Here is a 20,316-nt window from a genome sequence, read left to right as displayed (position 1 = left end):
AAAAGCCACATGTGACTGCATCGACCCAAGTGTGAATGACCCCTCTGCTTATAAGCGGATACTGCCCACCATATCGTTCAGAACCGAAGAAGCCTTTCAGATGAGAGGTGAAATGTCTTCAAGATCCAAGAAGAGACTTCTTCTTGGATCAGTTGCCTTTATTCAAGCTCTTCGGACATCAAACTCACGCCCGTGGGCCAAATCTGGGCCCCCTCCTCTCTTGACTTTCAATAGCGACCTCATGCTCGGTCCACCCCTCCCAAAAATGGCCAAACGAAAGGTGGAAACAGGAGCTTTCTAGACAGGTGGGAAGCAGAATATCTGTTCACAAAAGAATTATTATTATTATTGTTAGCCTGTGAAAAAAGGTTTCCATTGACATTTAACTCAGAAGGCTACAAATAGAGAAAGAGAGATTTAAAAAGATATATTATTTAAAAAAGGAATGCCACAAATGTGTCTTTTATTTGACATTTGATTTCCTATGTGTTTATAGTATTACGTTTTGCTTGTTCCAGATTCAATGTTTGTACTTAAGTTTGTTTCCATACAAAAAGGTTCATCGTTATATCTGAATAGAAAAGAAAACTCTCGATTGGAGCCATTTTTTCAATAAATATCAAAGTTGGCCCGTGACTTTGTCCAAGTTTTTCATTTTGGCCCGCTGTGTATTTGAGCTTGACACCTTTGTCTTCGGATGGCCATGACCTGGTTGACTGAGAATCAATACCAACATACTGACCACTGATGTAAGAATACACATAGTACTCTGAAGACGACCAAGTTTCTGCATCATGTCTATAATAGAGACTAAATTAAAACTCACTGTTAACACGGGTCACAATGTCCGGCACCATAAAAATTTGTAATATCTTTTGATAAAAAAAATAATTAAATAGGCCCTTAAAATAAAACCCATGCTGCAGCATTTTGTGTTATGAGGGGGTTGTTTTTTTTTTTGTTTGGTGTCCTATAAAAGTGCTTTCACACCATACCAGCCTTATTTGGTCCAGACTAACTCTTCAATTTGATCCAAACTAAAAATTGGTGTGAAAACCAGTGTGAAACCTCCCTCAGACCATAATCCTGTCCAAATGCCTGAAATTAAATAACACAAAACAACACAAGCCACAGTAGCAGTTGGAGGGAACAGATCAGCTTTATTTCATCTTCTGAAGAAGACTCACACTCACAATGTTGGTCTGTCTTGCACCCGTGTTTCCAAGATCTGACCACAGTTTCACCTCTTCTGCGATGGTACCACTCCAGAGGTTCATTTGGTGAATGATATTACCACGAAAGGATCCTATTAATTCATTTATTTTGTGATTCTTTTAAAAGGTTACAGGTCCCCTGCAGGCATGCTAATGTGGAACTGTACACCTGTCTCTAAAACAATCACTGTCAGTTTTAGAGGGATGCAGATCACTTTGGATATCAAACTTAACTGGATCCACTGTGTACAATGTAACAAGGCCCAGTGCTGATTGTGAGGACGTCCTGAGGTCCAGAAGACCAATATTAAGTTATTTTGGATGTTTCCAGTAATAAATACATCATTACTATTCTTGGTGTGCTATACATCTCTACAATATGTGAAAACACAAATTAACAGCAAATTCCTTGAATTAATATGTAATTCTGTCTGAAGAAAAACAGTTCAAAATAAGAGAATAATACCCAAATATTCATTTGTAGTGAGCAATGGGAGATGAAGTGCCCAGCCTGGCTGCAGTAGAGGCAGAGGTCCCCCCGGGATCCCCGGAATAATGCTCCGGGGCTCCCATCCGGGGCTCTGGAGCAGTGCTTGGCCGAGGCAGGAGCGGCCTGTTGCGACATGGTGACCGTCAGCTGTTGGACCTGAGTGACCATAACATACTAATGGTAAAGTTGCATGTCATTCAAAAAAAAATCTTGAGGAGATAGTAGTTTAAGACATGCAGTTCCTTGTAAATGTGCATGATTATATTTATTTACATCCCAATACTGAAGACTGGCTTGCAGAGGATATTCCGATCTCTTTGTAAATTAAAAAGGGTACTATTAAACAAAGTATTTTTTTTTAAATTACTTTTCATTTTCCTGTTTGAGACTTAAAGGACCATGGAAAAAAAACTTTTAAAGAATTGTACTAGACAGGGTTGAGGGTGGAACGTGAGCCCTCGGACAGCGGCTGGGTTTCGGCTTTACCCACTTCCTCTAGTCCGAGACCCAGAGACTATGTGTGGGCTATTAGCCTGAAGATTGAACTGTTTGCCGTTTTCCCTCATCTGCTCAAGCTCCTGTTTTGCAAGTGTGAAAATAAAGGTCATTACCAACTGTTCCTGATTTCCAGTGTGCTGCTTTTTGGTCCTAAATACACCAGTAACACTACAATCTGGCCAGACATGGACTCAGCAGACCCCCGTCACCTTGGCCTGAGTTCCAGCAACAAGAGGCACAGCTTGCCTCCAGTGCAGCGGAGTCTTGGTTTCACATCCGGCTTCTGTTGCGGTGGCTCTCACACCATCGCCACCTTCACTGACCCTGGCACCACTGGTTGGAGGGGACAAAATCGTCCTTCCTGGTTTGGAGCGACCACAAGAACCTGGAGTATATCCGTTAGGCCAAGAGACTAAACTCCCACCGAGCCCGGTGGTCATTATTCTTCACCAGGTTCGACTTCTGTCTCTCCTATTGGCCGGGCTCCCACAATGTCAAACCAGATGCCCTGTCTCACTAGTTCATGGCAGGGGAAGAGACCACCCCTAACCCTGACACCATCCATCTTGCTCCCCGTCTGGTGGCTGCTCTCACCTGGGAGGTGGAGGAACGGGTAAAGGCTGCGCTGGAGGATCAGCCGGGTCCCAGTTCCTTTCCCCATGACCGTTTGCTTGTTCCTTAGGGTTTGAGATCTGACGTCCTGCAATGGGCCCGCAGCTCCCGGCTCTCCTGTCACCCAGGTATTCAGAGCACTAAAGAGGTCCTGCAGCAACAGCTCTGGTGGCCCACCTCGGAGGAGGACTAGAGCTTTCGTCAATGCCTGCCAGATCTGCAGCCAGCATAAGGCTCCCCGCCAGGCCCCTGTCGGTTACCTGCAACCTCTGCCTGGTCCCATGTATCATTGGACTTTGTAACGGGGCTGCCACTGTCGGGTGGATTCACCACTATCCTGACGGTGGTAGACCGGTTCTGTAAGATGGCTCACTTTGTGCCTCTACTCAAGCTCCCATCAGCTAAAGAGACCGCTGAACTAGTTCTGCAGCACGTGTTTTCGGCTTCACGGCCTCCCATCTGATGTGGTCTCAGATCGAGGTCTACTTCCAGTTTACTTCTGTATTCATGGTGGGAGTTCTGCTGCCTCATCGGGGCCACCACTAGTCTGTCCTATGGTTTCCACCCCCAGTCCAATGGCCAGTCGGAGAGGATGAATCAAGAAATGGAGACGACACTCCGTTGCATGGTGTCTAAACATCCCTCTACCTGGTCCAAGCAGCTGCTGTGGGTAGAATATGCCCACAACACCCCAATCAGCTCCACCACAGGACTCTCTCCTATCCAGTGTGCCAACGGCTTTCAGCCACCGCTGTTCCCAGCACTGGAGAAGGAAGCCTCCTGCCCGTCTGTCAAGACCTTGCCACCAGACCTAGACCCAGGCCAGGGCCGCTCAGGATCCACCCAAGCTTCCACTGCTATTGGGGGCGCCAATGCAGAGCCTCTGTTCTCCCCGTCATCCAAGGTATCTGACAATGAGGAAAAAGAGGAGGGGTCATCCTCTAGGGGAGACAACTCACCCTCTGAGGAGGAAGAGGCTGAGATGGAGTTCTCGGAGGAGTTTTAACTGTTACAAAACCCACCATTCAGAACATGGGTGATAGAGAATTCAAATCCTCCATTTTTTCAGGGAAGAGTATGGTGGTTTGTGAAAATTAAATGTTGAGCGCATCAGGAAAACCAGTTTGTGGTCCTTACTCTAGTCAGTTGCCTGTGCAGAATACAGTCACATTTAGAAGCTAATTAAACGAGTACAAGCTTAAAGTGACCATTCACCTCTCAGACAGAACAGTGATTGACTTTTAAATGTTAGGATTTTATTAGTAGGTCAACTGATGCATTTAGATTTCTCAGTACATTGCAAAACTGTGTCTGTTTTAATATGCACAAATTGAAAATGAACACAGGTTTTGACAAATTAATTGAAAGACATGCACATGGCACTAAAAAAGAAAATAAATAAAAAATTTGTTTAATATCTCTTTCCATTGGCACTTATAGTTTGTTCTTATCCATCATAACAGTATGCAGATAAAGTGATTTCCATCCACCCATAGTCTACACTTGCTTTATCTTGATCATGGTCATGGAGAGTTCCCCCTGTACAAAAATGGAACACACTTTTATCCAGAACAAACATCCACACACTCTCAGTCTTCTCTACAGCTTATTCACATGGAGAATACTCACACAGGCACAGGAAGAAGCACACAACTTCCACACAGAAAGGCTGAGGCTGAGGATAGAACAAGGTACTGCTCCCTACAAGGCCACAGTGCTATCAATTGCAAGCGTGCGCCTGAATTTTTTTTCAACCTTCCATAACTCTTTAAAAATGGCAGAGTTTGGTCAATACTTGCTAACAGAAGCCGAATTTTTTTTACCCATTTGTCAATATTTCTTGCCTCAGGAATGTTGTATTACTTGTCTGACATTTCTGTTTTAATTATTTTTTGGAAAAAATTTTCCATAATGTGCAGTATTTAGACGCTTTCCAAACTTGTAAATCCTTTGTCTTTTGGTCTAAATGCTGACATTTATAGTCAGAGAATTAGCAATGATTGTTGTACTAGTAGAAGATGTTCACATTTGTGATCAAAACAGCCTGTCTTTTAGTTCCGTGAAACTTTAAAACCTGACTTTCCTATGCTGTGCACAGGGACTGAAACTCACTAAGACATGGTGGATGACAGAGACATCCACTGTCATTTCTTTGGAGGTCTGACATTAGCGTATTTAGAGTTACATACTTTTGCTTCAGTGTTTTCATAAACAGATCCCCAGTCTGCTCCTCTGATGCTCTGAGCCTCAATCTTAAAGCATGCACATCATACAAAGTTTATGGCTGTGCATAGCTGATAACATACATTTTCTGATTCCACCCATTTGAAAAAGAAATGATCAGAGACCGCTATGCCACTTGACAGTTGTTGCATTCCGCAAAGAATAAAATATTCTCTTACCACAGCTGGCATCCAACTCAGAGAAGAAATTTAGTATTTTTTTCAAAATTTGCAGATAAAAGAACCACAGTATGATTTAAAAGATGAGGGGACAGTCAGTCACCAGCAACTCGCAGTGATCCCCTTTCATATGAAGGAGCAGGGGGGCTGTCTTTCAGAATCACCATCCATTTAAAAAGGAAAATCTTATTTGAATTCAGTCATGATGGGACTTCCAAGTGTGAGCATGGCACCCTAAAGCAGCAAAGCAGGAGAACTGGCTGAAATGGTGTGTCACCACTTTGTTTTGCTGGTGCTCCTGAGTCCAGGTTAAGTAGACAAAGAAAATGATCTGTGACTGTTCACAGATCAAACTAAAGATCTAAAATCTGCAGACTATGATTTGTTTTGCATGACATCTTATTTATAAAGCATCACTGTGACAGTTGTCATTTCTGTCTGCACAAAGTAAAACACAGCATTTCTCACGACTGCACATTTCTCATTTGATGCCAGTAACACAGATGCTGTTAAAATAACGCGTGATGCAGAGAAGATTATTTTGCCCTTCATGTGGAGGAGCTCCACAGGCACAAGCTGCGAGCTCCACCCCTCCGTCTCCATGTGCCAACACGTCAATCAGCTGTAATTGCCATCCTGGAGGAACAATATCAGGCTTCGGAGCTTTAACCACACAGATTCATTGCAACACCTAATCTGCTAATGAGCTCAGACGGCTATTTTCAGCTTTGCTGCAGACACCACAGCCATTGCCGAGGAGGCCCGGCGCGGCTTCCAGTGACAGCAGAGGACAGTTGGCCTGTTGGAGGAGGTACAAAGCAGACCGCAGCGTGCACGCTTCAGGACAGCACAGTCACTCCAGATCCTGTTTGGAGGGATCTCTGTGATCCAGGACATCACACTAGCTTCTTAATATTCCAATGTTCATGGTCATGTTTTCCAGTCCCTCACGTGTCATAGGCATTGTAAAAAAAAAAAATGATAAGATGAAAAAAAAAACTAACTTCTTCATGTAATTTGGGTTAGAACTGTCAGCTACAAGTTTGATCCAAGCAGTGATCTCATAATAAAACTGGATTTGTAGAAAAGAAAAAAAAAAAGAATGGGCCGAGGAAACCATTTGTTTTCAAGCAGCTCTCTGGAGCTCCAAGTTTTGCTGTTCAGGAACAGTATCAAGAAAAAAGCAACACAAACAATCCCTAATGGAACTGATACAAGAGGCTTTTTAATTATCTAACTCAATCAGCTAAAGACCAGTGGATCAATGATCCCCATTACACTCCCCAGCTCTGTGCCCGGACAGCAGCAGTTTACATCACTTCAAACAGCAAGGCATGCTGCAGCTAAGTGACAGATTACAGGTTGTGGCTAATCTAATGCAGCCACAGCATTTGTACAGAGTACATCTTTAATTCAGACTGCAGGCTTCTCTCATTGTGACCATGTCAATTAACTGATGCAACTTCTGAAATATTTATTGTCCCCTACAGATGATGTGACTTTCAAGTTTGAGGGTGACCTGCATCACTGGACTGTTAAGGCCATTTTGAAAATTTAATTCTTTGGCTTTCAACAAGCATTCATTGAAATTATAGTTATACTCATGATAATAATGACATGATATATGAAAATACATTAAGTGTTCTTCTTTAATACTGTTGTCAATCATATTTAATTGCCAACTTTATCCATGTAGTCCTTCTTATAATTCAATGAAATTTCAGTTCAGCACAACAGCAACACAGTGTTGTGACAAGTGACAATAACAATTAAAAAGCCATTGTCTGCACAGCGCAGTGTATTTACACAGCTTGCTCCGATACTTCAAAACAGGAAACCGATCGCGCGCACACATTTAAGTAATGAATAAATTGTCAAAACTAAAATTTGTTGCAAAACAATCCTTTACGTATGTCCTCAATATTCCTGATTTGTTCACACATCATGTCTTAAAGGGGAACTCCGGGGCATTTGAAGCGCAATCCCATTGCTAGAGGTTGTCAAATACTGACAGTAGGACACAGACAGGTGCAAATCAGCGCTCCCTGTGCGGCGATTGTGCTGTTTGCGCAGCCTGTCATGCTAGCCAAATACGTTGTGGACAAAGGGCAAGTGCTAAACCTTCCACGTAAAACAACAGCTTGCACACTGCAGAAACGTCACACCACTTTATAAACCATCCGACAATAAAGTCACAAGCCTTACCATCAAAACCATATGCATGGTTCTTACATTACTTTAATTTAAAACATTACAACAATACATGCCCAGTAATATTGTTGTAATGTTTTAAATACTTGAACGCAGTTTTTCTAGAGAGGATAATTGTTTTGTATATGGGAGTATCGTCCATTGACTCTTTTGGGCTTTCACATCCGCGAGCATACCGACAACCGGTAAGTGACATGCTGTTTATAAAGTTGTTTTGTAACGTCCCCATGCCAGTAATGTGAGAACCATGCATATGGTTTTGATGGTAAGGCTTGTGACTTTATTGTCGGATGGTTTATAAAGTGGTGTGACGTTTCTGCAGTGTGCAAGTTGTTGTTTTACGTGGAAGGTTTAGCACTTGCCCTTTGGCCACCACGTATTTGGCTAGCATGACAGGCTGCGCAAACAGCGCAATCACCGCACAGGGAGCGCTGATTTGCACCAGTCTGTGTCCTACTGTCAGTATTTGACAACCTCTAGCAATGGGATTGCGCTTCAAATGCCCCGGAGTTCCCCTTTAATGGGGCTGCCTGGTGGTGTGGTGGTTAGAACCATTACTTCACAGCAAGAGGATTCCTGGTTCAAATCCCAGCTGGGATCTTTCTGTGTGGAGTTTGCATGTTCTCCCCGTGTATGTGTGGATTCTCTCTGGGTACTCCGGCTTCCTCCCAAAAAACATGCATGTTAGGTTAATTGGTGACTCTAAATTGCCCCTTGGAGTGAGTGTGAGCGTTCATGGTTGTGTCTCTCGTTTGTCTCTGTGTGGCCCTGTGATGGACTGGCGACCTGTCCAGCGTGTACTCTGCCTCTCACCTACTGACAGCTGGAATAGTCTCCAGCCCCCCTGCAAACCCAAACTGGATTAAGCAGGTATAGAAAATGGATGGATGGATCATGTCTTAATAATGTAGCTTTGGATTTAAGCCACATATTTTCTAACATTGATTCTCAGACATCTTTTGTTAATGTTAAGCAAAATTGGAAATAAACAATGTTGTATTATCTCTATGCAAAGATCATTTTCACATCTATAAATATATACAGAAAAGACCAACAAGTCCTCCAATTAACATGCCCAAATAAGTCTTTTGGTTATACACCACTACAAATACAACTCATGGGGTGTCCTCTAAACGACCGCCCACGCAGGCAGCAGGATAATGCGACTCATGAGCGCTTTCATATCAGAGCAAACGTTATTTTCAAAAAGTTCCTAAAACATGCCACGAAGTCCCTTTGGGGAGGAAGGAGGGTGCTTGTGCTTTCAACAGTGATACATAAGTGTTACCCTGAGATATGATGACTGTTTGTTTACTTCTGGGTTACCACTTTCAGTTAGTAACATGACAACACTTCACAAATACATGTTTGTCACTTTAATAATACCATTACTTGGTAAGAGATATAAATCCAAAGTACTGATAACATACATTCGTTTTAAAGCAGTGGTCAACTTGATTAACACCATTTAGCAGGTTGCCTTGGTGTCAACACACGCTTCAACACGATTTTTTGTTTAGGCAAAAGAGAAAGGTCTCAACAGACAAGTCAAAAACTGCATCCATGTTTTCCCCAAAAGCTGCACAGCTGTGCTGTGTGCTTGCAGCCATGGCTGCTTCTGTTGCACATAGCACAGCAAAAAAATAGATAACCATGTTCTCTTTGTTCTACCGAACAACACAACTGTCACGTTACTGGCTTCTTGGCTGTCAGTCACACTTTATTTCACCAAGGGATTAAATGAATTCTTTTGAAACTATGTGCATTAATCTGATCGCATGCTGTAGTTTAGAAACTGCCACCAGGTCCTGTTTACAGATGACCCGACTGCTCGGCTGTGACTGGAACCGGACAGTTTTAAGCTTGGCTGGCATGTCAGTCTCATTTATCCAAATTCTATTTCGATCAAATTTACAAAATATCTCCGCCAGTATTCACATTATTGAATCACAGACACAATTCCCTAATTTGTTCCAATATTTTGGTTAATGAGCAGGCATAAAATGAACAAAGTGTGTCAGAGAAAAGAGACAAAAAAGCCCTGTCCTATACAATGTTCAGTTTGCATAAAGAGAAAGTTTGCATATGGCCTCCAAAGTGGTTTTCAGAAAAAAAGAAAGAACGACAAAGAGCTCACTGTATCTCCAGTCATTGTTGTTGGAATATTATCAAATTTAATTAGATAAATACTTTAGTCAGCTGCACCAACTTAAAATTTCTCTCTACAGATGTTTGAGTATAGACCCTATGGATTATTATATAAAGGTGTCTATTTTGAGTACAAATCATTTTCATAATATTTGGACTGCACAGAAATAAATATCTGTTCAGAAAATCCTCATGATCCTGACACATTGTAATTTCACACGTCACAGTATTGTCTGAAAGCAGCATAATGCTGTGGAATGTGTTTCTCTCTGGATGTGAACTGTCTGTGGACAGTAGCAAACATAAAATAATCTCATTCAAGCGCTGAGACAAATTTAGAGATCTGGCAAAGCAGTGTTTGATATTAGAGGGGCAGTGTTGCCTGTGTCTTCATTCTGCCTCGATTCCGAATATGTTGCTCATTTTCAGTCATCCATAGAATTATGTTGGGTCGTGCCAATTGGAAATCTGATTGTCGTTATGAAGTCAGGGGATTAATTTCACTGCAACAAGGCATCAATTGTTTCCAGTAAGAGACGCAGGGGCAGGTTGTTGTTCAGTAAACTGATCATACACGGAGTGTACTAATGCTTTTGTGGCGGAATCCATTGATCTGCTGTCCCCCTGCTCTGTGCCTGCCTAATGATATCTGAGATGCCACTGTTACAGAAAAAGGGAGCAGCATTTCCCCAGCCCTCTACAGCAATTTATTGTGGGAAGGTAATAATAAGTCTATCTTTGAAAAAATGAACTTGATGAGGTCCTGTGTCAGAATGTGGGCTCTGAGCCTGAAACCACAGCAACTCATGGTGGCACTGGGAGTCATTTTCAATCTCCCTTCAGAGAGACACATCATTGACTGCCAAAGAGCAATTCAAAGCAGCAGCTGTACTGTGTTTGTTGAAATTTGCACATTTACAAGCCCTTTATTCACCCTGATAAAAACTGTTTAAAAGTTTTTAAGGGTTAAATATTTTAAGATTTATGAAACCAACAAACCAAAATTCTCCCTTCAACATGTTGAAGATTCATCCCAATCTCACAACAACATGTGTAACAGGCATATTTCCAAAAGCTGGTAGTGTCACAGTCCAAGGCTTTAAACTGAAATGACTGCATATCATGGTTTCTATTTTATGTAGGGCAGCATCCACATGACATGTCAGGAGCAAACAATTCATAGTAAAATATGTAAGCCCTTACCATGCATTTGTAACATAAAGCTAGCTGTTTACCTGTTATCCTAACTGTAACCATTCACAACAGAGAGGGAAGTTGAAAAGTGTCCGTAGTTTTCATGTAATATTTTGTACCGTTATTTTTTTTTCTGTCTTCTTGCTTCCTGTTTTATTTGAGTAATTCCTGTCTGTGTTGATTTCTGTTGCTTTTACTTCCTCTCCTGTTTCTCATCAGGTCCTCGGTTTCCAACACCTGCTCCTCACTTGTTATCACTCTCCTCAGTGTTTATGATTCACGTTTTCCTTGTGTCTGCCAGTGGTATGGTTTGTAAATTACTTTATTTCATGTCCCTAGTTAAATCTTGCCTTGGCAGGGACTTTTGTCCTGTCCCTGTCCTCGTCTCCTCCTTCGGGAAGTCCTGTGGCAAAAACCTTGCGCAGAATGGGTCACAGAGTTCGGAAATGTTTTTGGAATGTTCATTCATCCACTAAGCATTCATCATACACTGTAAATAATAATCCGTTAATTTGACGGTGAAAATCTGGCAGCCGAGTTGCCAGAATTTCTCCGTAAATTTAACGGTGAAAATCTGGCAGCTGAGTTGCCAGAATTTCTCTGTAAATTTTACGGTGAAAGGACGTCCGTTATTTTAACGGTGAAAATCTGGCAGCTGAGTGGGCAGAATTTCTCTGTAAATTTTACGGTGAAAGGACGTCCGTTATTTTAACGGTGAAAATCTGGCAGCTGAGTTGCCAGAATTTCTCTGTAAATTTTACGGTGAAAGGACGTCCGTTATTTTAACGGTGAAAATCTGGCAGCTGAGTTGCCAGAATTTCTCTGTAAATTTTAACGGTGAAAATCTGGCAGCTGAGTTGCCAGAATTTAACTTTGGCAGAATGAATGTTGAGGTCACTGTTACCCTTTGTTTCAAACACATTGTTTTTAACACTCAACTTGAAACTTAACCCCAATAAATATTTAATTCACAATAAACCACACAAATAACCGTGTTTCCCATAAAATTGTTTATTCCTATAATTTACAACTCTGTGCCCCCATCAGTTGTTTGTCATTCTAAGTATTTTTTACTAAATTTTCTTGTTCTCGTTAAACAATATGATTGAAATTACTTAACACATGGAAAATCTGGCAAAAGTCCAAAGATTTCAACAGTCTTTCGGTATAGAACATTCCCCAAAGTCCACAAACCATCCAAAGGGGTCAAAGGCGTTGCCTTTCTGTGGCATGCAAAGTCAAAAAGGGGGCAGTACTGGTCATCAATAATCCAACCTGGCTTTAAGGAGTGTTGAACGAAGAAGGTATGCTGCTTCAACCTCTGCTGGTTCCACTGTGTGAACCAGGAGCATCAGTGCAAGCACAGAGCTGTGAGAACGAAGACAACATTATAAGTCATGAGTATCGATAGAATAAATGATACAATTGATTTGTTACATGAAATTTCCACCACTTCAGTGGGTGCATAGTCCATCAGTTAAACCCCATTGCTGTGGTGGAACCTGAAACGCAAACTGCAAAGAACGTTTTTACAATACCTTTGACAGCAGCTTTTTAGCCTGGGCCTTCCTTTGAGCATCGCTGGCAGAGGGTACTCAATCCTTCTTAGTGGTCTTCACTTGTGCTGATCTTTGGTAGTACATATAGGAACATGAACATGTACTGGTTAACATCACAAAGACTAGACAAGAATTACATTAAAACTGACTGTTCTCATAAAACCATACATTTTATTTTAAACCGTTCGTTCACAAAATTCTGCTCATATGCTAGCCAACTCTGGATTTATCTAGCAACCTCTAGTTGACAATTGCATTGTCTTAATGAAATGAAAAATAAATATCTTACCAACATGGTGGGCCTGGAGGCCTCCTGTGTGCTCTTGTCCTGTTAAAACAAGGTAGGAGATTGTTAAGGAATGAGGTCTTGTACAAAGACAGACAGTGGGAAGATGGAGGCAAAATACAATTTTGACAGGCATTAGAATTTACAAATTAAGCTGAAGACAATGAAAAGCTGGTCAAATCAAAAGACTATAGTGAATATGATGAGATCATAACCGATCATTTTCATGTGTCTCAATACCATGGCTACCTTTTGAACAATCTTAATCATAGACTGGGAGCCAAACATTGTTCATCCATTAGTATTTTATTAAGTTTATATATTGAGGGCCAATATAGTCATGTAAAGCCATATCGTATTTTGTAGATACTGTATTTGGTTGCTCTTGATGTAACAAACCAAATTTTGCACCGCCACACAGATGACAGCCAGGCTGTTGTACCAAGTTCATGGACACAGCTTAGTCTGGCGCATCTCACATAGATAGGAAGTTCTCCAAGATGGGATCAACAAGCATCTTTAAAATGCCAACATTTGTGCACTGATAAAGTGATTTGTTTCAAGTTGTTTGCATTGTTTTTAGCTTGTAGTTACAACAGCATTAGAGTATATGCAGAGGAGCATTTTGCAGAAAATGTTAAGACATACAACATATTACCACACTGCACTAAAACAAATTTGTTAATGATTGACAAAAAAAAAAACTGTAATCACTACTCAGGCAGTGTGTTAATGATATTGATGATCTGAGGAGTAGTATCAATATCTTACCTGTATCCAAAGGAATGCATCCTGAATGCATCCAGTCGACCAGAAGGGCCAGTTGATCATCTCTGGTTGCAGTCCCACGCCTGAATATACATGCTGGTTCACTGTTAAACTCTCTCAGTGGCAGAAAATGCACAAATATAATTACATTAGCACTGTATATGGTTGTTATACGTATTACTATTTTAAACATTTTAAATAACTTCTACGTACCTGCACTCATCATGCACTCCGTGACAACAACCATTGTGTCTTAATTTAATTACTGTATGTGAGACAAAACTCAATCACCTTACATTTGGCAGTAAAATATTTATTTCCATTTCTAAAACAAAAGTTTGCTTGACAAAACTCAATCACCTTACATTTGGCAGTAAAATATTTATTTCCATTTCTAAAACAAAAGTTTGCAACTTTGAGAGCTAATAAAAAATAAAAAAATAAAAATCATAGATAGATCACTAGAGTATTCTAGGCATAGGCATTCTAGGAATATCAGGAACATAAAGTACATGCACGCATGCGCACACACACTCACACACACACTCACACACTCGCACACACACACACTCACACGCTCGCACATTTTGCAACCATCCTAGAATGTTTTCCTTCGCCTAAGATGTACTCTCTCTCTGCCAGTATCAATGTTAGAATTCTCTGTGATATTTGGGAGCTACCATGTTTTCAACATTACACCTTCATTCTGAACTCGTTAACAGATTTCAACAATATTTATCATCAACAAAAACTTTAACTTTAACAAAACGTTAACACGTTTCAAAGAAATGCCTAGGGCAGCTGTTTGAGACTATTTCCACTCGTAGTCTGCCAGGTCTGAAATCAGGGTCAGAACTCTGGGGTTGACAGGGAGCACCTTTTTCTGCTTTCTCCACTCCACCTTGGTTCCCCGTTCTGGGTTTATGGCGAAGAAGCACCTTAAGTAAAACAAATGTGTAGGTTTTACCTAACTTTACCTAACTAGAGTGTGACCACCTATTGTTACGATATAAAATGACAAACTTACCTCTGTAGAAACTCAAGAGTGGAGCGGAGCTCCACTGGGTAGTGGATGTTGAAAACATAGTAGCTCCCAAACATCAAGCAGACAGCCATCATGAAGGTGGTGATGTGGTCATTGACTACCTCCTGATCAATGGACAACATGAATGTCTGGGCTGCAAAACACGAGGACCCTAAAACGACAGACACAAAGAACAAAACAAACAGCCAATAACAAAAGAGTTAATGTGGTTCACATTAAGAAACCTGTAATGCCTCCAACATGATTATGAACAACCTCCATATTTGGCACACATTAGAGACACATTACACCCCCCCCCCCCCCCCCCCCCCCAGTCATTTCAGTACAGTACTCTTTGAGAGTTTAGGCAAACTTACCACACACAATGATGCAGGGGTTTGGTGGAAGCTTCTCTCGGTCAATCTCCGGGGCCAGACAAGTGTCATCAACGAAATGGAAAAGGTTTTCGTCCTTCTCAGCGAAATGGGTCATCAGAAGGATAATCATCTCAATGATCTCTGTGCAACTACCTGATGGCCCTTTTGCAGCATGGCACTTCATCAGCACATCCTGGACCTTTTTGTTTTTTGGGGCAATTACATTTCTGAGGAATTCCAGAAGACGCCTGCCCTTTCTTTCCACATTTCCAATGAAGGTGCCGATGAGACTGAGACCAGTCAATTCTTCAAAGTGTGCAGCCATGCCAGGCTCTTTAAACAGAAAAGGCCACTCTTGGCAAAGATGCTTTAAGGTCATCCCTTTGTTGATGTCTGCTCTTTGGGAGAAGTAAGTTGCCACAACCAACGCTTTGATCTCCTCTGCATTGTAATCCATGTCCTCGTGTATCTTCTTCATTTGTTCCTTCTTCATCTTCTGACTCTCCACAGTTTCAGTCATCGGCATAAACTTTGGATCCCACTTCACACACCCGTAGGTGTCCTGCACAGTTGCTCGTTGGCTTGGTGTGACTTCATCTGTGTCTTCTTCCTCGGTGTCTTGTTTACGTCTTTTAATTTTTGGTGTGTCTGGTCTTTTTACGTTCTCCACACGAGTCTGTAGCTGCTTGGCAATCGAGTCATATCCAGAACCAACAACATCACCATCAATAACATCTTGGAGAGACTTTGTGTACTTTGCCACCATTCTCTTAGCAATCTGTGTCATGTTCTTTTTGGTAGGACTGTTGCACACCTTAATTACAGCTGCTACGACAACCCTGATCATTTCACGTCTAAGTTTTGGAGAAGGCCTTTTCTGTCTTTCCAGACATTGCATGAGCTCTTCAGAGAGTTTAGCCCAAGGAATTTCAAACTTCTCAATCCAGTTGACTGAAGAGGATGGTGTGTTACATGATGAGGACAAAGAGGAAGTGGGCGATGTCACAGAGGAAGTGGGCGATGGGGTGCAAGACACCACGTTAATCGGAGATGCACACACTGAGGACAATGGTGATGTGACAGACTCTGTAATTAGACAAGGAAAACATTTGTCCACTTTTCAACACAAAATGATGCTGGTTTTGTGAAGTCAATGGTCAGAAAAGTTAGATTTAATTCTTACCATTTCTAGCCCAGGTAACAAGTCTCCTGGCTTGAATTGGTTTTAGTGTGGGCAACAAATCAGCTTCAGTGACATAGTGGAGGTCATCCAAAGTCTCTACACCCACCGCTTTGAGAGCATCCATCACTGAACTTAGAATGTCTTCAGAGTAATCTGGAAATACTGTAGTAATGGTCCTTCTGATTATTTCAGTCTGGGATTCTGCCATTTCTATAACAAACAAAAACAATTTGGACTGTGTTACATTCACAATTCTATGCAAACAAGCATCTTGCATTTGCTTTTAACGAAATCAAAACTGTATCCAAGTGCTCTAGCAAAACCATGTATGCTTTTTTGGCATGGGCATGAGCTTTTTTTTCATGAAACAGCAAAAATATGACAGAAGCTGGGTTTTACATTTGGTAAAAATGGCAAGAACATTGACCATCATCCGGTTATTTGAATCAGTTCTGATTGGTACATCAATACAATTTCTGTTTCACATTTATACTGACAATATGCTGTGCTTCAATGGGACAATCTGGTGTCCATCTTTTATGTAGGATGACAATGGCCAAGCATCAAGAAGGTCATTAATGTGAAAGCATTGCAATTTTTCACTTTGGTTTCTCACAGAGTACATGTGGTAATGTGGTAAAAATTCTGTGGCATATAGCCTCAATAGAAAATGAACAGAAGTGTCATCCTTCACTATGACCTGAATGAGTTCACCAAATTGAAACAAATCATCATTCCTAGTGGCAACAAATTGACCCCTCTTGTAAGTTATCCCTTTGTACTGAACGTCTGCTGTGATCTTAGCATTTGTCTCTGTGAAACCAAACTGCACCACTGCACTGTTAATTTGTTCAGTGTAAAGCTCTGAACAAAATGGCGAACAGTCCTTCATTTGCAAATCTTGAGGACCAACAGATCCAGCTGTAAGGTAAGCCTGTAACAACTGATGTTGGTTTGAAAGGGTGAGAGGCAGGTTTTTAAAATTTTTCAATTGTCTTGCACATCTTTTGAAGTAGCTATGCTTACTTTCAAAGCGCATAGCCCAGACCTTAATCAATGGGCCAAAATTTAGCATCAATCCTGGATAGTGGCGTAAGTAGTGATGTTTGGGTCTCAATTTGGAATCAGGAAATAGTGTCTCCCGAGAGTCCATGTATTCCTGAATTAGAGCATCAAGGTAAGCAATCTGCGATTTTGAGATGCTCTGAGCACATGTGAAGTCAACTATGTCCTTCAATTGTAGGGTCAATTGCCATACATCGTCCTGTGGATCTTGAACTCGGTCTCCAATGAGCAGAGGCAAAAATCTCAAAAAGTTCCAATTCTGTATGGCATGACCAGACAGTTTCTGCGTTTTAGGATTGACTTCACATGGCTTGGAGGAGGCATCTGTGTTTTTGAATTGGAACTGTTTAATCCGCCTGTTCAATTGAGGGTATGTGAACCATTTTCTTTTTTTCACAAAGTACTTCACATACAGTGCCACATCATAGGAGAGGACACCCTCAAAGACATCATGTCCAAGACAAGGAGGCAAGCCAGGAAGACACACATTATAGTGTTGCAAAGAATTGAAAACTGACCTGAATTTTATCCCTTGCACTTCCACGTTACCAGTCATCTGAATCTGGTCCACTGCAGACGAATAATTTTCAGGCGTTCGTAGCACACCAGACAAAGTGCAGTCAGTCTGAAATTCAGAACGAGACATTAGACAGTATCTGCAAAAATGTTGTGATGTGCTAAAGTTTTCAGTGAATCCTCCAATGCAATGCGAGCCAAGATTGTCTCCAACAATGCAGTAGAGAGTTCCTTTCAGAACAGATTCATCAGCTGTTATCCCACTCTCCTCTAACATTTTCAAGTCAGATACCAACTCAGAGAAAACTTTGGAATGGCCAAATACTGTAAAATCTTTTTCCCTACAGAGTAGCACCAGCTGCATGTGGTCAACTGTTGATCGCATATGGGGAGGCACATTTAGTAGGGAGAAATACACAGCCAGAAGTTTGTGTTTTCTTTTAGCTGCTCCCAAAGGGTTCACAACCTCAAAGCCGTCTTGGTACAAAACCAACTTAAGACAAGCTGGAAGATCCTGAAAGAAAGTGTTCGATTTAAACACCTTGCCATCACAGCAATCACTGAGAATGTCTGGAGGATTTTCTGGAGGATTTTCTGACATGAGTCCCTTCCAAAACCCTGATTTGAGCATATTCTTAAGTGTCTCCAAGATTGGAACATAGTAGGCAAATCTCTTCTCTCTGTTTTCGTCTCTGCCCAAAAACAGTTGCTTGGGCTCCACAAAGTTAAACATTTCTCTAAAACACTTAGTCCTAGAGTAGGCTGTTCTCAGTGGGCCAGTGTGGCAAGCTGAGAACAAGTCTGATTCTTTCACAGCATCACATACTTTTCCTCTGACTTCGTCTGATACCAGTGTTTGCAGAAGTACATTTAGCCTGCTCAATGTATGTGTCTGCCCCAACTCGTGAATATTCTGCATCTCTTCCACTATGATCTGGATAGTTGAGGTTGGAACTAAATATTGCCCTTGTAACTTAGCGTAGAACAGACACACATTTCTGAGATAAAGATCCTCAAAACCACCGTGTTCAATGTCTTCATTATCCGACAGACAGCCTGGTTGCTCTGTAGTTACAGTGGTGCTTGTGGAGGGACAGGAGTCAACAAAACATCTTGACCTATCGCTGCCACATGAGCTGTTGATGACATTGACAGGGCAATCCCTGTGCCTTCTAGACATATGGGCAGTGAAGGTAGATTTCACAGTGAACACCATTTTACATCCTGCCACAGGGCAGTTCACTGGACATCCCCCATCTATGTGCTCCTTTAAATGTGCAACCAACCCTTTCACGCCATCACACTGGCACTCACAAAGTGAAACTGTGCATTTCAAGGATTCCACAGTGAAGCCTTGTGAAGACACTGATGTGCCAGTATGATGGCGATAGTAGTGAGCCTTTAAGGCAACATACTTGGCAAACGCACGCTTACAACCAACTTCAACACATTTGAAAACTGTACGGGGTTCATTGCGATGCAGTTGGCAATGCAAAACATACGCCTTCAATGACTCAAGAGACAAACCACAAATGCAACATGAATAGGACATAGTGAAGTCATCAATGAAAACAACATTAGCCTATCTGAACTATTTATTCACCTTGTCTTAGTTGCTATTTGCTGGAAGCAGCATGGCTATTCTCATATTATATATTACAGCCCATATACTCATATAGGCTACATATAGCCTCAAATCTGAGGGGGGAAAACGTACAATTGGCTCTCCAAACGAAATAAAAAGTGATGTAATATTTGGGAAGATGCAATAGTAACTGCACAGCAATGCAATCATTTACTGGCTCAAATTTAACTGAGGGGGGAAAGTACAATTCACTCCCCCAAACTAAAAAAAGACAATGCAAAATTTGGGAAAATGCAATACAAACTTCACAGCAATGCAATCATTTTTTTTTTTCTTTGCCTCAAATTTAACGGAACCCCTCCCCTCCCCCAACCGCATGCACAGAAACTAGCATCTAGCCAATGTAGCCATTTTGCACTTTTTCATAGCAGCACTCTGATAACGAAAATCTGAGCAAAAAAAAAAACTTTACTCCAAACAAAATAAAAATTAAGCAAATGTCGGACAGATTGAATAACTCCACAACAATAAAATCTATTTCTACCTCACACAACCTACTACACATTCAGAGGGAACACTTCTAGTGGGTATGAGACTGGAAAGCATGGGGGGAACGAGCAAGGAAAAAGCCCCTCTCCCAACTGCGAATCATAATAAACGCAAACGCCACCTTAACATAAAGCTCAACAACATTTAGCAAGGTCTCACCAGTCGGCGAATATGCCATTCAGTGCATTCAGTGGAGAAAATAGTGGAGAGTTAACTTCTCGGCGGCACAACAGAAATCCTGCTGTCTCCACCACCACTCAATAAAAAGCACAACAACTAGCTAAAAAACTAGCTAACTAGCTAAAAAAGCACAAGCAAGCTGCTAGTTAGCTAGTTAGTTTGCAGGCAACAGCGAAGTTAACACTCACCACTCGGAGATAACAACCCTCGTTAATATAAATAACAAAAAAAGTCACACCTGCTCCAAACATATAGAAGACTATACGTATGTTGGGGATAACTCCAGAGCAATGCTATTTCTGTCTCACACTCAAACTAGCTGGTACTCTGCAAGTCGAAAATGTGTGTTCGGTTGGAATAATCCACAAGTACGAGAGGACAGCGAGGTCAAAAAGCAAGCATGCATGAAACTTTTCAAGGCGCCACTTTTACGTTAGACTGCACAACGCAATTGA

At 41.5% G+C, this 20,316-nt stretch overlaps 1 protein-coding gene and 1 long non-coding RNA gene across 2 annotated transcripts; both read right to left on the bottom strand.

Moving 5' to 3' along the window:
- Positions 1-12,320: 12,320 nt before the first annotated feature.
- Positions 12,321-13,467, bottom strand: LOC142400584 (uncharacterized). The gene is made up of 3 exons (XR_012772942.1): positions 13,386-13,467; positions 12,618-12,656; positions 12,321-12,398 (listed from the first exon to the last, which is right to left on the bottom strand). It is a non-coding gene; the product is annotated as an uncharacterized LOC142400584 (long non-coding RNA).
- A 561-nt stretch (positions 13,468-14,028) lies between these two features.
- Positions 14,029-15,166, bottom strand: LOC142400997 (uncharacterized). Its single transcript, XM_075486231.1, has 3 exons — positions 14,784-15,166; positions 14,410-14,578; positions 14,029-14,320 (listed from the first exon to the last, which is right to left on the bottom strand). The coding sequence occupies exons 1-3, from the start codon at positions 15,160-15,162 to the stop codon at positions 14,194-14,196; spliced, it is 675 nt and encodes a 224-aa protein (XP_075342346.1). The 5' UTR covers positions 15,163-15,166; the 3' UTR covers positions 14,029-14,193.
- Positions 15,167-20,316: the final 5,150 nt, after the last annotated feature.

This window comes from Odontesthes bonariensis, chromosome 15 (genome assembly GCF_027942865.1).
Source record: "Odontesthes bonariensis isolate fOdoBon6 chromosome 15, fOdoBon6.hap1, whole genome shotgun sequence".
Taxonomy (NCBI): Eukaryota; Metazoa; Chordata; class Actinopteri; order Atheriniformes; family Atherinopsidae; genus Odontesthes; species Odontesthes bonariensis.
This window is presented reverse-complemented; position numbering and strand designations above follow the sequence as displayed.